The following is a 19,928-nucleotide window of genomic DNA, read 5'->3' on the forward strand; positions in this document are numbered from 1 at the left end:
CGCTTGGAAGCCAAAGATTCCCGGAGGCTGTATTTGACAGCTCAGCCGCACGATCGGTGTTCTGCAGAGTTGATTTCGCCCAGTTTATGAGGCTCTTCAAAGTCTAGCACGTACCCAGCATCTACTTGAGTGAACGTGAACCGGATCTAGCCTTCAAAATTAAGGTATAATCCTTTTTATTCGAGAACACGTCCCTGTTGCCAGGAATGAAACCAAGAAGTCGACGGACGAGTCTGGTTTCATTTGTCCCTTTCCGGGCGCCGTCCTCTTCCCAGTAGTCTAAGCGCTGGGCGAGCGGATGCCACTTCCGGGAGGTCTAGGAAGTGGCTTGTCGCTCGGGCTAGGAGGGGCGCTGTCCCCGCACGCCGCGCAGTCTCTGCGGATGTAGTTTCATAGGCTTAGTGGGCGGGCCGGGGCGACGAACTGGTGGCTGCAGGTCTACAAGGAGGATCCCCCGGGGCCGCGGCCGTCTGGTCGGTACCTGTTCATTCATTCCTCCGGTGCGGCGAGGAGCGAGGGCCCCTGGCGGGGCTCCGGGATTCGCTGTCGAGCGTGTGTGTGTGGAGGGAGGGGGTCTATCACCGCCTGCTTATCCTAGGCTGCCACCGCCCTTCTCAGAGCAGAGGGCATCGCCCTGCTCCCACACAGTGGCCCATTTGACCGCTGCCATGGCTTTCCCCCATCGGCTGGACGCCCCTGAGCTACCTGACTTCTCCATGCTCAAGAGGCTGGCTCGAGACCAGCTCATCTATCTGCTGGAGCAGGTCAGTGCCCGCCACGCCCGCCGCCCTTGCTGCATCAGCCTCAGAGACCTCATGGATGCTTTCTCTTCCTTGCTGAGTTCTTCGGTCTTGTTCTTGAAGCTTCTGCAGCAAGTCTAAAGGAGTACTCACAGTAAGGAAATCCAGAGGCGAATAAGAACTGCTGGCGACCTGGCCAGAGAGTTAGTGGAGATCTTCCCCACCCCTTGTGTGTCAAGCTATGCTAGAGATTGAAATCAGTTGTTAATAGGGATCTTAAACAACAGAAAGAGCCCCGCAGAACACATGTCCACACCTCGAGTATCAGGTGGGAAAGGAGTGCTAGCTAGGCTGCTTGAAGAGTTATGAATAGACAATTTTATCTAGCTGGGGTGATCTATATGTTTCTGGGAACTGGAGTGAAGAATAAGGGTATTTTCTTTGTGGAAGGAAGAGTGTGCTCCATCCATGCAGAGGGACTGTTGGAAGTAATGTTGAAGAGCCTGGGAAGGACAAGGCATGAACAGAGGAGAGAACTCTCAGAAGTTACACTTTAGTGGTTGGGAATGGAGATTGGTGGTAGAATAGTTGCGTAAGTGCAACCCTGCACACCCAGCAAAAAAGAAAAAGAAATTACACTGTGGGCATCTGACAGCCACTACCAATCCCCAGACATCTGTGGCGTGAAACTGCCAAGTGAACCCAATAGTGATGTCTATAGTGGAGTAAGTGAATGACGCAATGCCAAATAGGAGAGCATTAATTAAGCTGAAATAATAAAGGCCCACACAAAATTGGTAGCAATAAGAATGAGGAAAGAGGATTCTTCTTCTTCTTCTTCTTTTTTGAGGTAGGGTCTCACTTTAGCCCAGACTGATCTGGAATTCACCATGTAGTCTCAGGCTGACCTCGAACTCAGGGTGATCCTAGTATGTGGGCCTCCCAAATGCAAGGATTAAAGGTGTGTGCCACCACACCTGGCTGTCTTTGATATTTTAAGACAGGTCCTATGTAGCCCAAACTGGACTCAAACTTAGTTTTCATTCTACCCCCACGCCTTCAACTCCTTGGTTTTTTCTTTCTTTCTTTTTTTCTTACTATGTAGCCCAGGCTGGCCTCAAGCTCACAAACCTCCTGACTCAGTGTAACAAGTACTGGGATTACTAGTGTGCAACACCATACTTGGCTTGTGATGAACATCTAAATCACAGTAAAAGAAGGCTTAGAGACAATGATTAGATGTAAATGTTGAGGAGGGAGCAAAATTGACTCAGATTTTTTTTTTCTACGTAGGTCTCACTCTAGACATGGAACTCATTCTGAAGTTCCAGGCTGGCCTCAGATTCACAATGATCCTCCTGCCTCTGCTTCCTGAGTGCTGGGATTGAAGGTGTGTGCCACCACGCCACCACGCCCAGCCTGACTCAGATCTTTTAATATTTTATTTTTATTTATTTATTTATTTGATAGAGAAAGAGGGAAAGAGAGAATGGGCACACCAGGGCCTCCAGCCACTGCAAACAAACTCCAGACACATGCGCCCCCTCGTGCATCTGGCTAACATGGGTCCTGGGGAATTGAACCTGGGTCCTTAACCTTAACTGCTGCACCATCCCTCCAGCCCCTGACTCAGATTTTTAACCTGTGTTAGAATAATGCTGCTGTTATAACTGAGTAATGAGTTACTTATTTAACTATTTAATGATTTTCTTATTGGCTAGATTGCCCATTAGATTGGAATATTTTTGAGGGCAGAACACTGTATATATGCAAAGCTGAACACTATAAACATATATCCAGTGAGTACCTAGCTTACAGTCAAGGACATAGCATGTGCTTAATGAATATTCATTGTATCAACATTGAATGAAAAAGAAAAATATAATAAGCCAAGTGTGGTGGTGTATGCCTTTAATTCCAGCACTTAGGAGGCTGAGGTAGGAGGATTGCCATGAGTTCCAGGCCACTCTGAGACAATGAGTTCCTGGTCAGCCTGGACTAGAGTGAGACCCTGCCTTGAAAAAAAAAAAAAAAACTTGGGCTAGGCCTGGAGAGATGGCTTAGTGGTTAATGTGCTTGCCTAAAGGACACAGATTTGATTCCCCAGGACTCAGGTAAGCCAGATGCACAAGGTAGCACATGCTGATAGTGATTTGCACATAAAAGATTCTGAACAAATATCTGAAGAACTGAAAAGATGTGCTAGTCAAAGCCACTACTTAAGTGAGGGCAACATGGAAGTGAAGGTGAGACCAAGCTTATAAGTGGAGTATAGGGGAGGAAGAGGAGCCCCTTAAGTGACTCATGGTCAAAGTGGATCTCTGGGAAGTAATAGCTTGCCCATGCTAACTTATTATTTATTTACTTTTGGTTTTTCAAGTTAGGGTCTCACTCTAGCCCAGGCTGACCTAGAATTTACCATGTAATCTCAGGCTGGCCTCAAACTCATAGCAATTCTCTTATCTCTGCCTCCCATGCCCGGCAATGATATATTTGTTAATGGGCACTGCTGTGCGGGCTTCATGCATCAAAATCACTGTTGATTGTCCTTCCCTTAACACTTAGCTGCTTATTAAGTCTCATTAGTACGTCCTTATGCATATAGCTTTAAAAATTATTATATTGGCTAGAGAGGTGGTTCAGCAGGTAAAGATACTTACTTGAAAAGCATGATAACCTGGGTTAGATTCCCCAGCACCCACATAAAGTCAGATATACAAAATGGCTCGTGCATCTGGAGTTTGCTGCAGCAGGAGGCCCCGGCATACCCATTCTGTCTTTCTCTCCCCTTCTCCCCAAATAAATAAATATACATTAAAAAATGATTATATAACCAGGAGCAGTAGCACATGCCTGTAATTCAAGCACTCAGGAGGTTAAGGTAAGAAGATCAGAAGTTCAAGTTCATCTTTGGCTACATAGTACATTTAAGGGCTACCTGGTCCACCTGAGATCCCCCCCAAAAAAAGAAAGAAAAAATTATAAATAGCACTGTGGGCTAGAGAGATGGCTTAATGGTTAAGGCACTTGCCTATGAAGCTTAAAGACCCAGGTTTGATTCCCCAGTACCTGCATAAGCCAGATGCACAAGGTGGCACATGTGTCTGGAGTTTGTTTGAGGTGGCTGGAGGCTGTGGCACACCTAGTCTGTATCTGTCTCCTCTCTCAAATAAATAAGTAAAATAAAAAGAATTAAAATAACACTTGCACATTATGGGAAGCTTAGGAGATGGGCTGGGGAGATGGCTCAGTTGGTAAAGCAAGCATCAGTTCCAGAGTTCAGATTCCCCCCACCACGTAAATGCCAGGAGAGTGTGGTAGACACCTACAATCCGAGCACAGGGGAGATGGAGACAGGGAATTCCAGGGACAAGCTAACTTAGCTAGACTAGCTGAATTAGTAAACTTTGGGCTCAAGTGAGAAACCATGTCTCAGTAAAATTAATGAGAACCTTCAAGAAAAATAACCAGCCAGGCATGGTGGTGCTCACTTTTAATTCCAGCAGTTAGGAGGCAGAGGTAGGAGGATCACTTTGAGTTTGAGACCATCCTGAGACTAGTGAATTCCATGTCAGCCTGGGCTAGAGTGAGACCCTACCTAAAAAAAAAAGACAAAAAAAAACCATTAACCTCTGGTCTCCATGTATACATACATGTGCACATACATGCACCATACCCACATTATTGCAAATATGCCACATACACATAGACAGAAAAATATAAAGGAGATGAAGGTATTTTACAAAAGCCCCACATACTCCTACCATCCGGATAATGAGCACTATTAATTGTTATTATTAACTATTAACATTATTAATATTCTTCAGGATTGAAAACATTCCATGTTTGTCGTAACCTATTTTTGTTCACCACCAGCAGCCTAAAGCAGGTCCTCATCCCTTGCCACCCATATACTTGGCTGCTTGATCTGTTGCATTCCTTAGTGAGCTTCCTCCTCCAGGTTCTCATGTCTCCAATCCATTTGGTCCGTAATTTCCAGTCTCATCCAAAATTTCTAGTTGATTGGGATGCTTTAGTATACAAAACCTTTCTGTTTCCTCTGTTCCATAAAGGATCAGGCCCAGATTCCCTACCCCACTGGCATTTGGATTCCTGACGCTCAATTCCGTTCAGATATTTCAATCTTCGTTTCCACCACTCTTCTGCATCAATATTTTCCAATGTTGGCACTATTGACATCACGGGCCTGATAATTCTGGGTCATTGGCCTATCCTGACGTAGGAAGTTTAGCAGCATCCTAGCCTCTAAGCACGAAACGCCAGTAATACCTCCTACCCCAAACCCGATAACCAAAAGTATGTCCGACTTTCCATGTATCTTATGGAACAATCCAGCTGAGTTGCTTGTTCTGCCCTTCCCACAACAGCTGTCTTCTCCCTGGTCTTTGCTCAGTTCCCTCTGAACACATCACTAACAACTCCTCAGCCACCTGTCAAGGCCTAGTTGAGAGGTAACTTCCAGTGACCGCCTCCTTCCGGTCACTAACTCTGACCTCCATCCTCTTCACAGATGACAGAGAGATGTCTTCAGAAGAGACGGTACAGAAATAGCATGTCAGGGATTGTGGGATTGGATGTGGGAAGGGAATAGGGCAGACTGCTATCTGGGATGTTTTCCCCTCTCTCCTGTCTTTCTTTCTCTTTCTCTTTCTCTTTCTCTTTCTCTTTCTCTTTCTCTTTCTCTTTCTCTTTCTCTTTCTCTCTTTCCCTCCCTCCCTCCCTCCCTCCCTCCCTTCTTTTCTTTTCTTTCATTCTTTCTTTCTTGTTTGTTCGTTTGTTTGTTTGTTTTGTTTTTCTGAGGTAGGATCTCGTTCAAGCCCAGACTGACCTGGAATTCAATATGTAGTCTCAGGCTGAGCTCAAATTTACAGCAATCCTCCTACCTCCTATATCGGCTGCCTCCTGAGCGCTGGGATTAAATTCATGCTCCACCATGCCTGGGAGGGAGAGAGAGAATGAGAATATGGGTGTGTCAGGCCCTCTAGCTGCTGCAAATGAACTCTAGATGCATTTGCCACTTTATGCGTCTGGCTCTATGTAGGTACTGGAGAATCAAACCCGGGTTGTTAGGCTTTGCAGGCAAATGTCTTAATTGCTGAGCAATCTCTCCAGCCCCATTTATTTCCTTTCTTTTTTTTTTTTTTGAGAGTGCCAGTCGTGGTAGCACGCATCTTTTTTTTTTTTTTTTAATAAATTTTTTATTTATTTATTTGAGAGCGACAGACAGAGAGAGAAAGACAGATAGAGGGAGAGAGAGAGAATGGGCACGCCAGGGCTTCCAGCCTCTGCAAACGAACTCCAGATGCGTGCGCCCCCTTGTGCATCTGGCTAACGTGGGACCTGGGGAACCGAGCCTCGAACCGGGGTCCTTAGGCTTCACAGGCAAGCGCTTAACCGCTAAGCCATCTCTCCAGCCCTTTTTTTTTTAATTTTTTTTTTTTTTAATTTGAGAGCGACAGACACAGAGAGAAAGACAGATAGAGGGAGAGAGAGAGAATGGGCGCGCCAGGGCTTCCAACCACTGCAAACGAACTCCAGACGCATGCGCCCCCTTGTGCATCTGGCTAACGTGGGACCTGGGGAACTGAGCCTCGAACCGGGGTCCTTAGGCTTCACTGGCAAGCGCTTAACCGCTAAGCCATCTCTCCAGCCCTATTTCCTTTCTTCTTCTCTCCCTCCCTCTTTCTTTCCTCCCTCCTTCAGCAGGGTATCGTTGTAGCCCAGTTTCCCAAGTATTGAGATTGAAAGCATGAACTACTACATTCAGCTGGATTCTCTTTCTTTCTTTTTGCAGTGCTGGTGATTGAAAGCAGAACCTCATGCATGTGAATGCACATGTACATGCTCTACCATTGAGCCACACCTTCAGCCTTGTCAGTCTTCATTTACTAAGTTCTGCACTGAGTGTTGCTACTTTTTTTTTTTTTTTTTTTTTTGTGGAGGTCGGCTCTCACTCTAGCCCAGGCTGACCTGGAATTCACTATGTAGTCCAGGAGGCCTCGAACTCACAGTGTGATCCTCCTACCTCTGCCTCGTGAGTGCTGGGATTAAAGGCATGTGCTACCACACTTGACTACATTGCTGCTTTTGTAATTAGAAGAACAATACCACTTGAAAAGATGTTTAACAGTTAGTTAAGGGGGATGCATGGTGGGGTTTTGTTGTGCTCTTGTTCAGTAGGAGATGAGGTTGTTAGGAGAAATAGGAAGCAGTGAAGAAGAGAGACAATGATGCAAGCCAGAGTCACAAGCCGGTGGGAGGACTGAATGACCAGTCAAGCTAACAAAGTAGAATACCAGGCCAGAGAGATGGCTTAGTAAATAAGGCACTTGCCTACAAAGCCTAAGGACCCAGGTTCAATTCCACAGTGCCCACATAAAGCCAGATGTGCAAGGTGGCACATACATCTGGAATTTGCTTGCAGCAGCTGGAGACCCTGGTGCACCCATTTTCTTTCTCTCTCAAATACATAAGTAAAATACATATTTTAAAGTGGAATACCTTTTGTATGCAGGAAAATGTTGATGGTGGATATAGACAGTGAATAAGATGCTTAGCTATTTGGTGCCTAGTGCCCTTCCAACTCAAGAGACCTGGTTTCTTATAAATGGGTGGCTGAATGCATTCTGAGTGACTCATCATCTTGTGTCTCCTTCAGCTTCCTGGAAGAAAGGATTTGTTCATTGAGGCAGATCTCATGAGCCCTTTGGATAGAATTGCCAATGTCTCCATCTTGAAGGTACCATCCCCACTCCCAGGAGAACACTTGCCCTGCTTTCCTCTGAGCAGTTTCATTGGAGGGGTTCACTCTAGCTCAGGCTGATCTGGAACTCACTCTGTAGCCCAGGCTGGCCTTGAGTTCATGTCAGTACTCCTATTTCAGCCTCCCAATGCTTGGATTAAAGGTGTGCACCACCACTCCCGGCAGCATTACAAAGATCTAAAGAATATGGGCAAAGGGGAACTGATGATATTGCCTGATTTATTTTCCAAGAGCTTGAGGAAGTAAAGTTTAGGGGGATGAGTGTCGGGGTCAGTTTGACTCCTAGAAATGAGCCCTTAAGAAGTTCCCTGTCTGTGTCATTTTGGACTCTTCAAGCTCTTGTGTCTGTTGTTGTCTCTCTGTAGCAACATGAAGTAGACAAGCTGTACAAGGTGGAAAACAAACCAGCCCTCAGCTCCAGTGAACAGTGAGTATCTAGGAGAGTCTATGTTGCTTCTAAATTGGAGGGGCTCCTTTGCCTTGGGCTTACTAGCTGAGATCTGGCACCATAGTGTCTGTGATATGGCCCACTTCCCTGAACCTTCACAAGGTCACACCTAGACCATTAGCTTCTGATGAGTCCTCCTTTCAGTATGTTGTCACACATTACCCTCTTCCCACTCTACTGCATATTATCATCTGCAACTGGATTCATCTCTGTTCCAAAGATTATTATCCTCCTGTCAAGAACCTCCAAGACATCCCATACTTATTGGTTGTAGTCAAAAATTACATATCATAGATTCCAAGGCCTTTATGCTCCCGTGTTGCCATGCTTCTCATGTGTCTTCTTCATGTCTCTGTTGAGATGTGTTCCCAACCACTTTTCAGTCTGTGTCTTCATTATTTCACTGTCATCGCTGTGTCTCAGATTCTGTCCCGCCACATTGTTCCTATAAAGAATACACTAAACCGGATGTGGTGGTCCACATCTTTAATCCCAGCACTTGGGAGGCAGAGGTAGGAGGATTGTAGTGAGTTCAAGTCACCCTGAGACTTCATAGTGAATTCCAGGTCAGCCTGAGCTAGAATGAAACCCTACCTCAAAAAAACAAAACAAAACAAAACAACAACAAAAAAAAAAAACAAAAAAAACCCATTAGGTCTTTAGAGCCCAGTGACCCTTCTAGACCAGGGTGATTTTCTACTTGGGATTTCTAGGGCATTTTGTATCATTTTGTTCATTTGTCCTATAGTCATACAGCCTGTGCTGGCAATTGACCTTAGGACTTTGAGCATATTAGGCAAGTGCTGTATCATCTCCAGTTCTTTGTTGTGTTTTATGTAGTTATAAAACTTAATATAGCTGGGGCTGCAGAGTGAGTGCCATGTCGGCCTGGCATAGAGTGAGACTCTACCTTGCAAAGCAAACAACAACAACAACAAAAACCCACCTTAATATATACCTTCCTTTGGAGGGAAAAAATTCCCCTGGATACATGGAAAATATGGACACAGATACCAGGTTGAAAATCTAGTTTGAATTACATTCTTTTGTTGTTTTTAGCACTTGATTTTTTTTTTAAGAATCCGAGAATTTTTTTTTTTTAATTCACTTAAGAGAGATAGAGAGAATAGGCACACCAGGACCTTCAGCCACTGCAAACAAACTCCAGACACATGTGTCCCCTTGTGCAACACTGCATGTTTACATCACTGTGCTTCTGGCTTGTGTGAGACCTGGAGATTTTTTTTTTTCATTTTTATTTTTTTTGGTTTTTTGAGGTAGGGTTTCACTCTAGCCCAGGCTGACCTGGAATTCACTAAGGAGTCTCAGGGTGGCCTCGAACTCACAGTGATCCTCCTACCTCTGCCTCCCAAGTGCTGGGATTAAAGGCGTGCGCCACCACGCCCGGCTGAGACCTGGAGATTTGAACATGATTTCTTAGGTTTTGCAGCCAAGTGCCTTAAATACTAAGCTAACTCTCCAGCCCTAAATATTTATTTATTTATTTATTTATTTATTTTTAAATTATTTATTTATTTATTTGAGAGCGACAGACATAGAGAGAAAGACAGATAGAGGGAGAGAGAGAGAATGGGCGCGCCAGGGCTTCCAGCCTCTGCAAACGAACTCCAGACGCGTGCGCCCCCTTGTGCATCTGGCTAACGTGGAACCTGGGGAACCAAGCCTTGAACTGGGGTCCTTAGGCTTCACAGGCAAGTGCTTAACCACTAAGCCATCTCTCCAGCCCCTAAATATTTATTTTTATTTATTTGAGAAAGAGGCAGAGAGAGAGAGAAACTTGGTGGGCCAGGGCCTCCAGCCACTGAAAACTAACTCAAGATGCATGTACCACCTTGCACATTTGGCTTACATGGGTCCTGGGAAATTGAACCAGGGTTCTTTGGCTTTGTAGGCAAACACCTTAACTGCTAAGACATATCTAGCCCTTGATTTTTTTTTTTTTTTTTTTTTTTTTGAGGTAGGGTCTCACTAGAGCCCAGGCTGACCTGGAATTCATTATGTAGTAGCCTTGAACTCACAGAAATCCCCCTAACTCTGCATCCAAAATGCTTTTTGTTGTTTTCAAAGTAGGGTCTCTTTCTAGTCCAAGCTGATCTATAACTCACTCTGTAGTTCCAGGCTGGCCTCAAACTCATAGTGATCCTTCTACTTCTCCCTCCTGAGTGCTGGATTAAAGATGTGTTCCACCACACTCAGCTTGATTAATTGTATATATGTCCACTGGATCATAACATTTGGGGTGTGGGGTTCAAGGTAGGCTTTTACTCTAGCCCAGGTTAACCTGGTATTCACTATGGAGTCTCAGGGTGGCCTCGAACTCACAGCAGTACTCCTACCTCTGCCTCCCAAGTGCTGGGATTAAAGGCATGTGCCACCATGACTGGCTCTTAAATATGTTTATTTATTTATTTGACAGAGAAATAGAGAAAGGGAGAGAATGGATGCACTAGGTCCTCTAGCCACTGCAAACAAACTCCAGATGCATGCACCACCTTGTGCATATGGCTTATGTAGGTCCTAGGGAATCGAACCTGGGTCCTTAGGCTTTGTAGGCAAGTACCTTAACCACTAAGCTATCTCACCAGCCCCCTATAAACTTTTTAAGAACAGGAACTTCTGGACCCACCATAGAGCCACTGTGCTTGTATTGAGAGGTGTCTTCTGTGGTTGGAACATAGCAGGACAAGAGAATAAGTGTTGCTTTGGTTGGGTGAGACCTATAGGCCCAGTCAAGAATGGCAAGTGATTATAAAGATGGTATGGTTTCAGTTTCTTCTTAACTGCTCTCAATAACTTTATGATTTTTCTTCAGTTTTTAAATTTTTTTTAATTCTATGTCTCTCCTTTAGATTATGCTTCTTGGTCAGACCCCGCATCAAGAACATGCGCTACATTGCCAGTGAGTGAGCCATGGTACTATGTGTAACTAAGACCTGGGAAGGAGTAGGCAAGAGAAGGGTCTTCCTCATGAGGACTCTAATAACAAATGACTTGCTGGGCCTAGTGGTATACACTTATAATCCTAGGATTAGGAGATTGAGGCAGGATAATTGCAAGTTTGAGGTTAGCCTGTGCTGTGTAGTAAGACCAGAGGGAGGGAGGGAAGAAAGAAGTAAAAAGGAGAAAAGGAGAAGACTTGTCCAAGTAGAAGATCTCTGCTTCCTTTGCTTTCTAGTTTCTGGTCTAACAGATAGCCCATGGCTTGCTGGGCTGCACTCCTTCTCTCTGTAGATCTTGTCAATGCTGACAAAACGGCTGGACGAACTCGAAAATACAAAGTAATCTTCAGCCCTCAGAAGGTAAGTCTGGATCCTGGCATGAGGGAGATGTGAGAGTGAACAGGGGTGGGAGCTGGACAGCAGCTCACTGTGAAATTTTCATGAGTGCATCTTTGCGTTAATGCCTCCATGATTGCTAGGCAAATGGTTTGCCTGTCTGTCATCAAAGTGCCCCAAAGAAGCCGGTTATTGTGAGGCACCCCTTTAATCCCAGCACTTGGGGCTGAGGTAGGAGGATCAATGTGAATCAAGGGTAGCCTGAAGCTACAGAGTGAGTTCTGGGTCAGCCTGGGCTATAGTGAGACCCTACCTTAAAAAAACAAACAAACAAGGGCTGGAGAGATGGCTTAGCGGTTAAGCAGTTGCCTGTGAAGCCTAAGGACCCCGGTTCAAGGCTCGGTTCCCCAGGACCCACGTTAGCCAGATGCACAAGGGGGCGCACGCATCTGGAGTTCGTTTGCAGTGGCTGGAAGCCCTGGCGCGCCCATTCTCTCTCTATCTGTGTCTCTCCCTCTCTCTCTCTGTCACTCTCAAGTAAATAAATAAAAAAAATGAACAAAAAATATTAAAAAAAAAAAAACAAAACAAAAAAACAAACAAACAAAAACCAAATGCCCTAAAGAAAGTAGTGTGGAATTGCAAGAGGTGGTCTTTACATAAATTTCTTTCTTTTTCCGGGTATGGTGGTGCACACCTTTAATCCCAGCAGCACTCAGGAGGGAGGCAGATCTAGGAGGATCCCCATGAGTTCAAGGCCACCCTGAGACCACATAGTGAATTCCAGGTCAGCCTAAGCTAGAGTGAGACTCTACCTCAAAAAAACAAAACAACAACAAAATTCATTCTTTCTTTCTTGTTTTTTTTTGAGGTAGGGTTTCACTCTAGCTCAGGCTAACTGGAATTCACTATGTCGTTTCAGGGTGACCTTGAATTCATGGGGATCCTCCTACATGTTCCTTCCAAGTGCTGAGATTAAAAGTGTGCACCACTGTACCCAGCTACATAAATTTCTTTTAAAAATATTTTAATTTGGGTTGGAGAGATGGCTTAGTGGTTAAGCACTTGCCTGTGAAGCCTAAGGACCTGGGTTTGAGGCTCGATTCCCCAGGACCCACGTTAGCCAGATGCACAAGGGGGCGCACGCATTTGGAGTTCATTTGCAGTGGCTGGAGGCCCTGGCACGCCCATTCTCTCCCTCCCTCCCTCCCTCCCTCCCTCTCTCTCTCTCTCTCTCTCTCTCTCTCTCTCGGTCTCATTCTCTCTGTCTGTCCCTCTCAAGTAAATAAATCAAACAGAAAAAAAAATTAATTTATTGTCACTTATTTGAGAGAGATGGGGGGGGGGACAGATCAAGAGAGAGAGATTTGGGCGAACTATGTCCTCTAGCTACTGCACACAAACTCCAGATGCATGTACCACCTTGTGCATCTGTTTTATGTAGGTACTGGGGAATTAAAGCTGGGGCCTTAGTCTTCACAGGCCAGTACTTTAACCCACTAAGCCACCTCTCCAGCCCAGTTTTTTGTTGTTGTTTTGTTTTTTCAAGGTAGGGTCTCACTCTAGCCCAGGCTGACATAGAATTCACTGTGTAGTTTTTCAGGCTGGCATCCAACTCACAGAGATCTCCTACCTGGGCTTCTTGAGTGCTGGAATTTTTTTTTTTTTTTAATTTTTTGAATCCTCCATGCACACATGTCTCTGTGGGTGTGTGGGTGTGTCTGTCTGTGTTTTAGTTTACTTATTTGAGAAAGAGAGAAAGAGAATGAATGTGCCACTTTGTGCATTTGGCTTTATGTGGGTACTGGGGAATCAAACCTGGGTCCTTTGGCTTTGCAGGCAAGCACCGTAACCACTAAGCCATCTCTCCAGCCCTGTGTATGTATTTATGTGTGTATGTGTGTCACTAGGAATCAAACCAAGGTCCTTGTGCATGTTAGGTAAACACTTTACCATTGAGCTATATTCTCAGCCCTGCACAGGTTTCTTACTTTTTATAAATTATTTATTTATTTATTTGAGACAGAATAGGCACACCAGGTCTTCCAACCACTGCAAATGAACTCCAGACGCATATACCACCTTGTGCATCTGGTTTACATTGGTCCTGGGGAATTGAATCTGGGTCCTTGGAGCAATTTTCTCTTACCTAGCTAGGGAGGGAATCTTAGAGACCCTTTACTCTACCCCAATTTTGAGTACTGAGAGAACTGAACCCACACTCACACAGTGAATTAGCATAATCAGGCTAGATCTCTTAATAACTGCAGGGTTTTAAGGGCCATCATAATATCTCCGTTTCTTGGATCCACTGGGTTCCCTTTCACCTCACACCAGCTAGATGCATCATAGGCCTGACCCATCCTCAGTGCCTGGCAGGATGATATTCTAAGACTTCTTGTCGTCAGCTGTAGGCCTATAAAGCTTTACTAAGCAGGGCATGTGCCATACTTACAGCAAGTGGAAACTAAAGTTGAAAGAACAGGCTCCATTCCTTTTCACTTTTGCTAAAGCTGTATGTACATGAGAGAGAAAGAGGAAGGGAGAGAGTGAATAAACGGGCACACTAAGGCCTCTTGCCACTATAAATGAACTCCAGATACATGCACCACTTTTTTGTTGTTGTTGTTTTTTTTTTTAAAGGAGGGTTTCCCTTTAGCCCAGGCTGACCTGAATTCACTGTGTGGCCTCAGGATAGTCTCAAACTCGTGGTGATCCTCCTACCTCTGCCTCCCAAATGCTGGGATTAAAGGTCTTTTCCACCTAGCTTTACATGGGTATTGGGGAATGAAACCCAGGCCAGCAGGCTTTACGAACCAGTGTGGAAACCTCTCCTCAGCCCCTCATTCTTTTTTTTTTTTTTTGGAGGGAGGGAGGTTTCCAGGTAGGGTTTTGCTTTAGCCTAGGTTGACCTGGAACTCATGCTGTAGTTTCAGGCTGGTCTTGAACTCACAGTGGTCCTCCACCTCTGCCTCCTGAGTACTGGGATCAAAGGCATGTGCCAGCATGCCTGGCTTCATTCTTTCTTAAAATGCTAACCTTCTTTAAGAAAAAAAAAATTAGCCGGGCGTGGTGGCGCACGCCTTTAATCCCAGCACTCGGGAGGCAGAGGTAGGAGGATTGCCATGAGTTCGAGGCCACCCTGAGACTCCATAGTGAATTCCAGGTCAGCCTGGGCCAGAGTGAGACCCTACCTCGAAAAACCAAAAAAAAAAAAAAAAAAAAGAAAAGAAAAGAAAAAGAAAAGAAGAAAAAAAAATTTGTGCTGGGTGTGGTGGCATACATCTTTAATCCCAGCACTCAGGAGTTAGAGGTAGAATGATCACTGTGAGTTCAAGGACAAGCAGAGACTACATAATAAATTCCAGGTTAGTCTGGGCTAAAATAAGAACCTACCTTAAAACCCCGCTCCCCCAAAAATGTAAATATCACATCCAGCATCAGAGAGGGGTGGAGAGGAGGAGGAAGAAGAGACAGAGAAGAGAAAGGAAACAACAAGATGAAGTAGTGGTTACTGATCAGTTTCCTTTTCTCTTTCAGTTTTATGCATGTGAGATGGTGCTTGAGGAAGAGGGAATCTATGGAGGTGAGAGGAAACGAATGTGAGTGGAAAGAGAGAGAGAACATATGAAGAAAGCACTGTTGTTTTCTACTTGCCTTCTCTTTCTCTGGATCTTATTTTATTTATTTATTTATTTTTGGTTTGGTTTGGTTTTTCCAGGTAGGGTCTTAACCTAGCCCAGGCTGACCTGGAATTCACTCTGTAGTCTCTGGGTGGCCTTGAACTCATGGAGATTCTCCTACCTCTGTCTCCTGAATGCTGGGATTAAAGGCCTGCCCCACCACGCCTGGCTTGGGTCTTATTTTTGTTGGTCTGGTGAGAGGAGAGGCTCCTGAGAATGGGAGTAGGAATAGGCACCTAACTGAGAACACGACAGGATGCTGGGGCTTAGAGTGACGAACGCTCAGATTCTCTCTCTAAGGTTCCTACAAGGAAAGCAACGAGTCCACACTCTTCTGCATGATTTTGCCGTGGTTCCTTAAACTGTCTGGCTGTGCACATGTCTTTCCTGATGCTTAGAATGCTCTTGACAAATTTTTGTTAGCCAAAATCTTACTCAAATTTTAAACTTGTCATGTCTTTTTTTGTTTGTTTTTGTTTTTGTGGTTTTTCAAGGTAGGGTCTCACTCTAGCCCAGGCTGACCTGTAATTCACTATGTAGTCTCAGGGCGGCCTCAAACTCATAGTGATCATTTCTACCTCTGCCTCCTGAGTGCTGGGATTAAAGGTGTGCACCACCACGCCTGGCTTAATTGTCACCTCTTTAGGAAGGTCTTCCCTTCTGTTGTCCAGGCAGGTCTTGAGCTTTCTTTTCTTTTTTCTTTTTCTTTTTAATTTTTTAAATTTCATTTGAGAAAGAGAAGCAGATAGAGAGAGAATGGGCATGCTAGGTCCTTCAGCCATTACAAATGGACTCCAGACACATGTGCCAACTGGTGCATCTGGTTTATGTGGGTCCTGGGGGATTGAACCTGGGACCTTTGGATTTGTAGGGAAGCACTTGCCCATTAAGCCATCTTGTCAGCCCTGAACTTTCAATCTTCCCTCTATCTCCCAAGCTTGGCTTTATTTATTTGAGGTAGTAGGGATTGAATCTAGGGCCTTAAGCATAGCAAGCAAGTGTTCTGCCACTGAGCTATATTCCCAGCTCTCTTTTTACATCATTATTTTGGGTCAGAATCTCACTAAGTTATTTATGCCTTCCTTGAACTCACTGTAGTTAGTTAGTCTGGGAACTTGTTCCTTTAACCTTCTTAAACTTCAGTTAATCCCTGTAGTGTTTGTGCTCAGAATTTGTTGTTTTGTTTCGGGATGGGCCTCATGCATGTAAAGTACATACTCTATACTCCAAGCCAAGGACTTGCTGTTTTACTTTTTTGGAGTACAAATGTAATTAAATAGTGTGTTATATTTTTTTTGTCTGCTACATTTTCCCCTATAGATCATAAGCTCCAGAAGACTGGGAGCGGGTCCGTTTTGCTCACTGCTGTCTCCCCAGTGCTTAATATGATCCTACATGTAGGTGGATTTCAGTAAATATTTGCTGAATAGTGAATGACAATGGCTATTACCTCAGCACTTAGTCTTGGCCCTCTAATACAAACCCACCACTTACTACATTGCACTGTAGCCTGCTGTGTACATATATTCTTACAAGATTGTGAGCTCTTGAAAGGCAGAGACTCTCACTCTTCTTTGAATCTCCAGTGCTAACTGCAGTGCCTGGCATATGTCGGGCACCTGACTATGTGTTGCATGACTGGGGCAGACCTTCATCAACACAGAGCTGAGCTTCTACAGGCAGGCTGGTGCTCTCTGTCCCTGCAGATGTGAGCTGTGACGAATGGGCCTTCTCTCTCCTGCCTCTTGATGTGGATCTGCTGAGCATGGAGCTGCCTGAATTTTTCAGGGACTACTTCCTGGTAAATGCAGGATGCTGATATGGACATGGGATAAGGACAAATGTGTGGTCCAGTGGGCTAGAATTACTGATTTCAACTTTTTCCAACTCTCATAATTTATCATTGATAGTGATTTGGTTATGGAAGGCTACAGGCTGTTTGGATGGAGCTTGTTTGGGGACTGTTAGTCAGCTCTTTGTTGCTATGGCTGAATACCTAAGAAAATACTCAAGGGAAGAAAGATTTATTTTAGCTCATGGTTTTAGTCTGTCATGTTGGGGAGGATATAGCAGAGCAGAGCCACTTATATTGTGGCCTGGAAGCAATGCTCAGCAGGCCTTTTTCATTTCCCCTTTTCCTCCAAGCATTAAGTCTATGGGATGTTCCACCCACATTTAGGGCAGGTCTTGGTCCCTTAGATAATCTCTGGAACTGTCCTCACAGACATACCCAAAGGTGAACTTTCCCAGTCTCATAGGTTCTTCTCAATCTGTTTGAGTTGACAGTCATGATTATCCATCACAGGAGTGAATAAAATGAACTCTTCCTAGCATTCCCCAGACCCTGTCATCCTATTCCAGGGATTCTAGGGCTAGCCATTCTCCAGTAGGCTTGTTGGGTTGGCCCATGTCTTTGTGACCACGTGATCTCTTGCAGGAAGGTGATCAGCGTTGGATCAACACTGTGGCTCAGGCCTTACACCTTCTCAGTACTCTTTATGGACCTTTCCCAAACTGCTATGGGATTGGCAGATGTGCCAAGGTAATTATGCTAGCAGCATTCTTGTCCCTAAAGCCCACTTGTCTATTTTACCCACCAAGGGTTATGCCCCAAGTATCTGTCACAGGAGGTATATTTTTTATACATTCTTCTTTTTAAAATATTTTATTTTTATTTATTTGAGAGAGAGATACAGAAATAGACAAGTAGAGAGAGAGAGAATGGGTGTGCCAGGGCCTTCAGCCACTGCAAACAAACTCCAGATGCTTGCACCCCCTTGTGCATCTGGCTTATGTAGGTCCTGGGGAGTTGAGCCTGGGTCCTTTGGCTTTGCAGGCAAGCACCTTAACCACTAAGCCATCTCTCCAACGCTATATATTCTTTTTTTTTTTTTTTTATGGAGGTATATTCTTTTACCTTGCCTTTATATTCCAGAACAGTTCCTTAGAGAGGAAATTTTATGTGGCTAAAAGTAAGATACGAGTCAAGACCTCTAGGTCACATTCCTAGATGTCTTTATCTTTTGGGGGGGGTAAAAAACCTTCCTCACTAGCATGGGAGGGACAAATGCAGATGGAGTAGAATAGGTTCATTCATATGGTTCATAATGAGCTGTCTTCTTGGGGGCTACATGAAATATCCTATGTAAGGGGTTGGCTTCCATAGGTTCGAGCTAAGTCGGGCCTGGACACAAGATTGAGAATGTCTTGGGTCCTGGTAGATGTCATATGAACTGTGGAAGAAACTGGAAGACGAGGAGGACAGTGAGAGCAAAGGCCGAAGACCAGAGATTGGACACATCTTTCTTCTGGACAGAGGTATTGGATGCCCAACACTCTTATCTTTCAATCTTACTTGACACAGTGATATGGAAATGAGATGACAATGTTGGGGTTCTCAAGTTAGGACTATGAATCCCCATGTTGATTAGGAGCAAGGGCACTTGGGCCCTGTGAGCAGTTCTTGAGCTGATAATTGTGCAAACTGAGGATCTTCCTGGTTGGGCTGTTGGTTTCAGACATGGACTTTGTGACGGCACTTTGCTCCCAAGTGGTTTACGAGGGTCTGGTAGATGACACCTTCCGCATCAAGTGTGGTGAGTGCCATAATCTTCTGTACCTTGGCAAAGTGGAAGTAGCACCAGATTCTGGTGCATCCCACAGTGGGACAGAGTTTATGGAGGAGACTCGGATTCTGAGTGCACTGGTGACCCTGGAGACCTTTATTACAGCCTTGGGGAAGGTGGAAGAAGGCCTCTGTAGAACTCCTAATAACTGTCTCTTTTGCCCTCAAAGGGAGTGTCGACTTTGGCCCAGAAGTCACATCCTCTGACAAGAGCCTGAAGGTGCTACTCAATGCTGAGGATAAGGTGAGGATGTGGGCATAGCAGAGGATCTCCCCAGAGGCACTGCTACGCAGGAGGCTGAGTTCCTGGGACAGTTTCCCATCAGTTAAGAGCAGATCCAAACTGGGTGTGGTGTTGCACACCTGTATTCCCAGCACTTGGGAGATGGAATAGGAGTTCAAAGCCAGCTTGTGTTAGATTAAAGACCTTGTCTCAAAAGCAAAAACAGCCGGGCGTGGTGGCGTACGCCTTTAATCCCAGCACTTGGGAGGCTGACGTAGGATCATCATGAGTTTGAGGCCATCCTGAGACTACATAGTGAATTCCAGGTCACCCTGAGCTAAGAGTGAGACCTTACCTCGAAAGAAAAAAAGAAAAGAAAGAAAGAAAAGACAAGTATCTCAAAAGAGCAGATCCATAAAATAGTGTAGGTTCCTGACACGCACTTACTGATTCCAGCTTGGCTTTCTTGACACTCTGCTAGTGCAAAAGAGCACTCTTTCTGGACGTCATTCTTTCATGTGGCCGTCAGGGGCCAGTTATGATTCTGACATGGTGAATGGTTCCTGTCTTGTTGTCACAGGTGTTCAGTGAGATCCGTAATGAGCACTTCTCCAATGTCTTTGGCTTCTTGAGCCAGAAGGCCCGGAATTTGCAAGCCCAGTATGATGTAAGGTTTCAAGCCCTGTCTCTCTGCTGTTTCCTCAGCAGTTCCCTTTTGAATCTATGAGATGAGAATCTCATAGATTCAGCTCAGGGTTGGAAGCAACTGAGGGAGGCTGGTGGTATCTCAGGAGATACTGACATGTGTTCCCACAGCGCCGCAGAGGCATGGACATAAAGCAGATGAAGAACTTCGTGTCCCAGGAACTCAAGGGACTGAAACAGGAGCATCGCCTGCTGAGTCTCCGTAGGTGGCAGCCTGGGGTGATAGGAAATGACTGCCTGCTCCCCAGGGGTGCTGCTTAGGGCCATTGCCTTTCCCACAAGAGCAGAGCCTTTTTTTCAGGCAGATAGTTATTTCATTTGCTCTTAAAAGGGAAAAACTGGGGCTGGAGGGATGGCTTAGCGATTGAAGCCTTTGCCTGCAAAGCCAAAGGACCCAGGTTCAATTCTCCAGGACCCATGTTAG

At 45.0% G+C, this 19,928-nt stretch overlaps 1 protein-coding gene across 2 annotated transcripts in view; it reads left to right on the forward strand.

Annotated features, from left to right (window-relative positions):
* The first annotated feature begins 325 nt into the window (after positions 1 to 325).
* The window catches only part of Vps33b (VPS33B late endosome and lysosome associated), a 30,990-nt gene continuing 11,387 nt past the window's right edge, over positions 326 to 19,928 (forward strand). Inside the window, exons 1-13 of one of the 2 annotated variants that reach the window (XM_045146310.1) lie at positions 326 to 764; positions 7,420 to 7,500; positions 7,890 to 7,951; positions 10,843 to 10,892; positions 11,225 to 11,292; positions 14,809 to 14,854; positions 16,658 to 16,752; positions 17,389 to 17,493; positions 18,173 to 18,269; positions 18,470 to 18,547; positions 18,747 to 18,820; positions 19,380 to 19,466; positions 19,616 to 19,706. In XM_045146310.1, the coding sequence (XP_045002245.1) occupies positions 669 to 764; positions 7,420 to 7,500; positions 7,890 to 7,951; positions 10,843 to 10,892; positions 11,225 to 11,292; positions 14,809 to 14,854; positions 16,658 to 16,752; positions 17,389 to 17,493; positions 18,173 to 18,269; positions 18,470 to 18,547; positions 18,747 to 18,820; positions 19,380 to 19,466; positions 19,616 to 19,706 (1,030 nt within the window). In that variant the 5' untranslated portion in view covers positions 326 to 668. Of the gene's footprint in view, positions 895 to 7,419; positions 7,501 to 7,889; positions 7,952 to 10,842; positions 10,893 to 11,224; positions 11,293 to 14,808; positions 14,855 to 16,657; positions 16,753 to 17,388; positions 17,494 to 18,172; positions 18,270 to 18,469; positions 18,548 to 18,746; positions 18,821 to 19,379; positions 19,467 to 19,615; positions 19,707 to 19,928 lie in introns of both variants that reach the window. The other variant, XM_045146311.1, reaches the window with a different exon arrangement.

Source organism: Jaculus jaculus, chromosome 3 (assembly GCF_020740685.1).
Source record: "Jaculus jaculus isolate mJacJac1 chromosome 3, mJacJac1.mat.Y.cur, whole genome shotgun sequence".
Taxonomy (NCBI): domain Eukaryota; kingdom Metazoa; phylum Chordata; class Mammalia; order Rodentia; family Dipodidae; genus Jaculus; species Jaculus jaculus.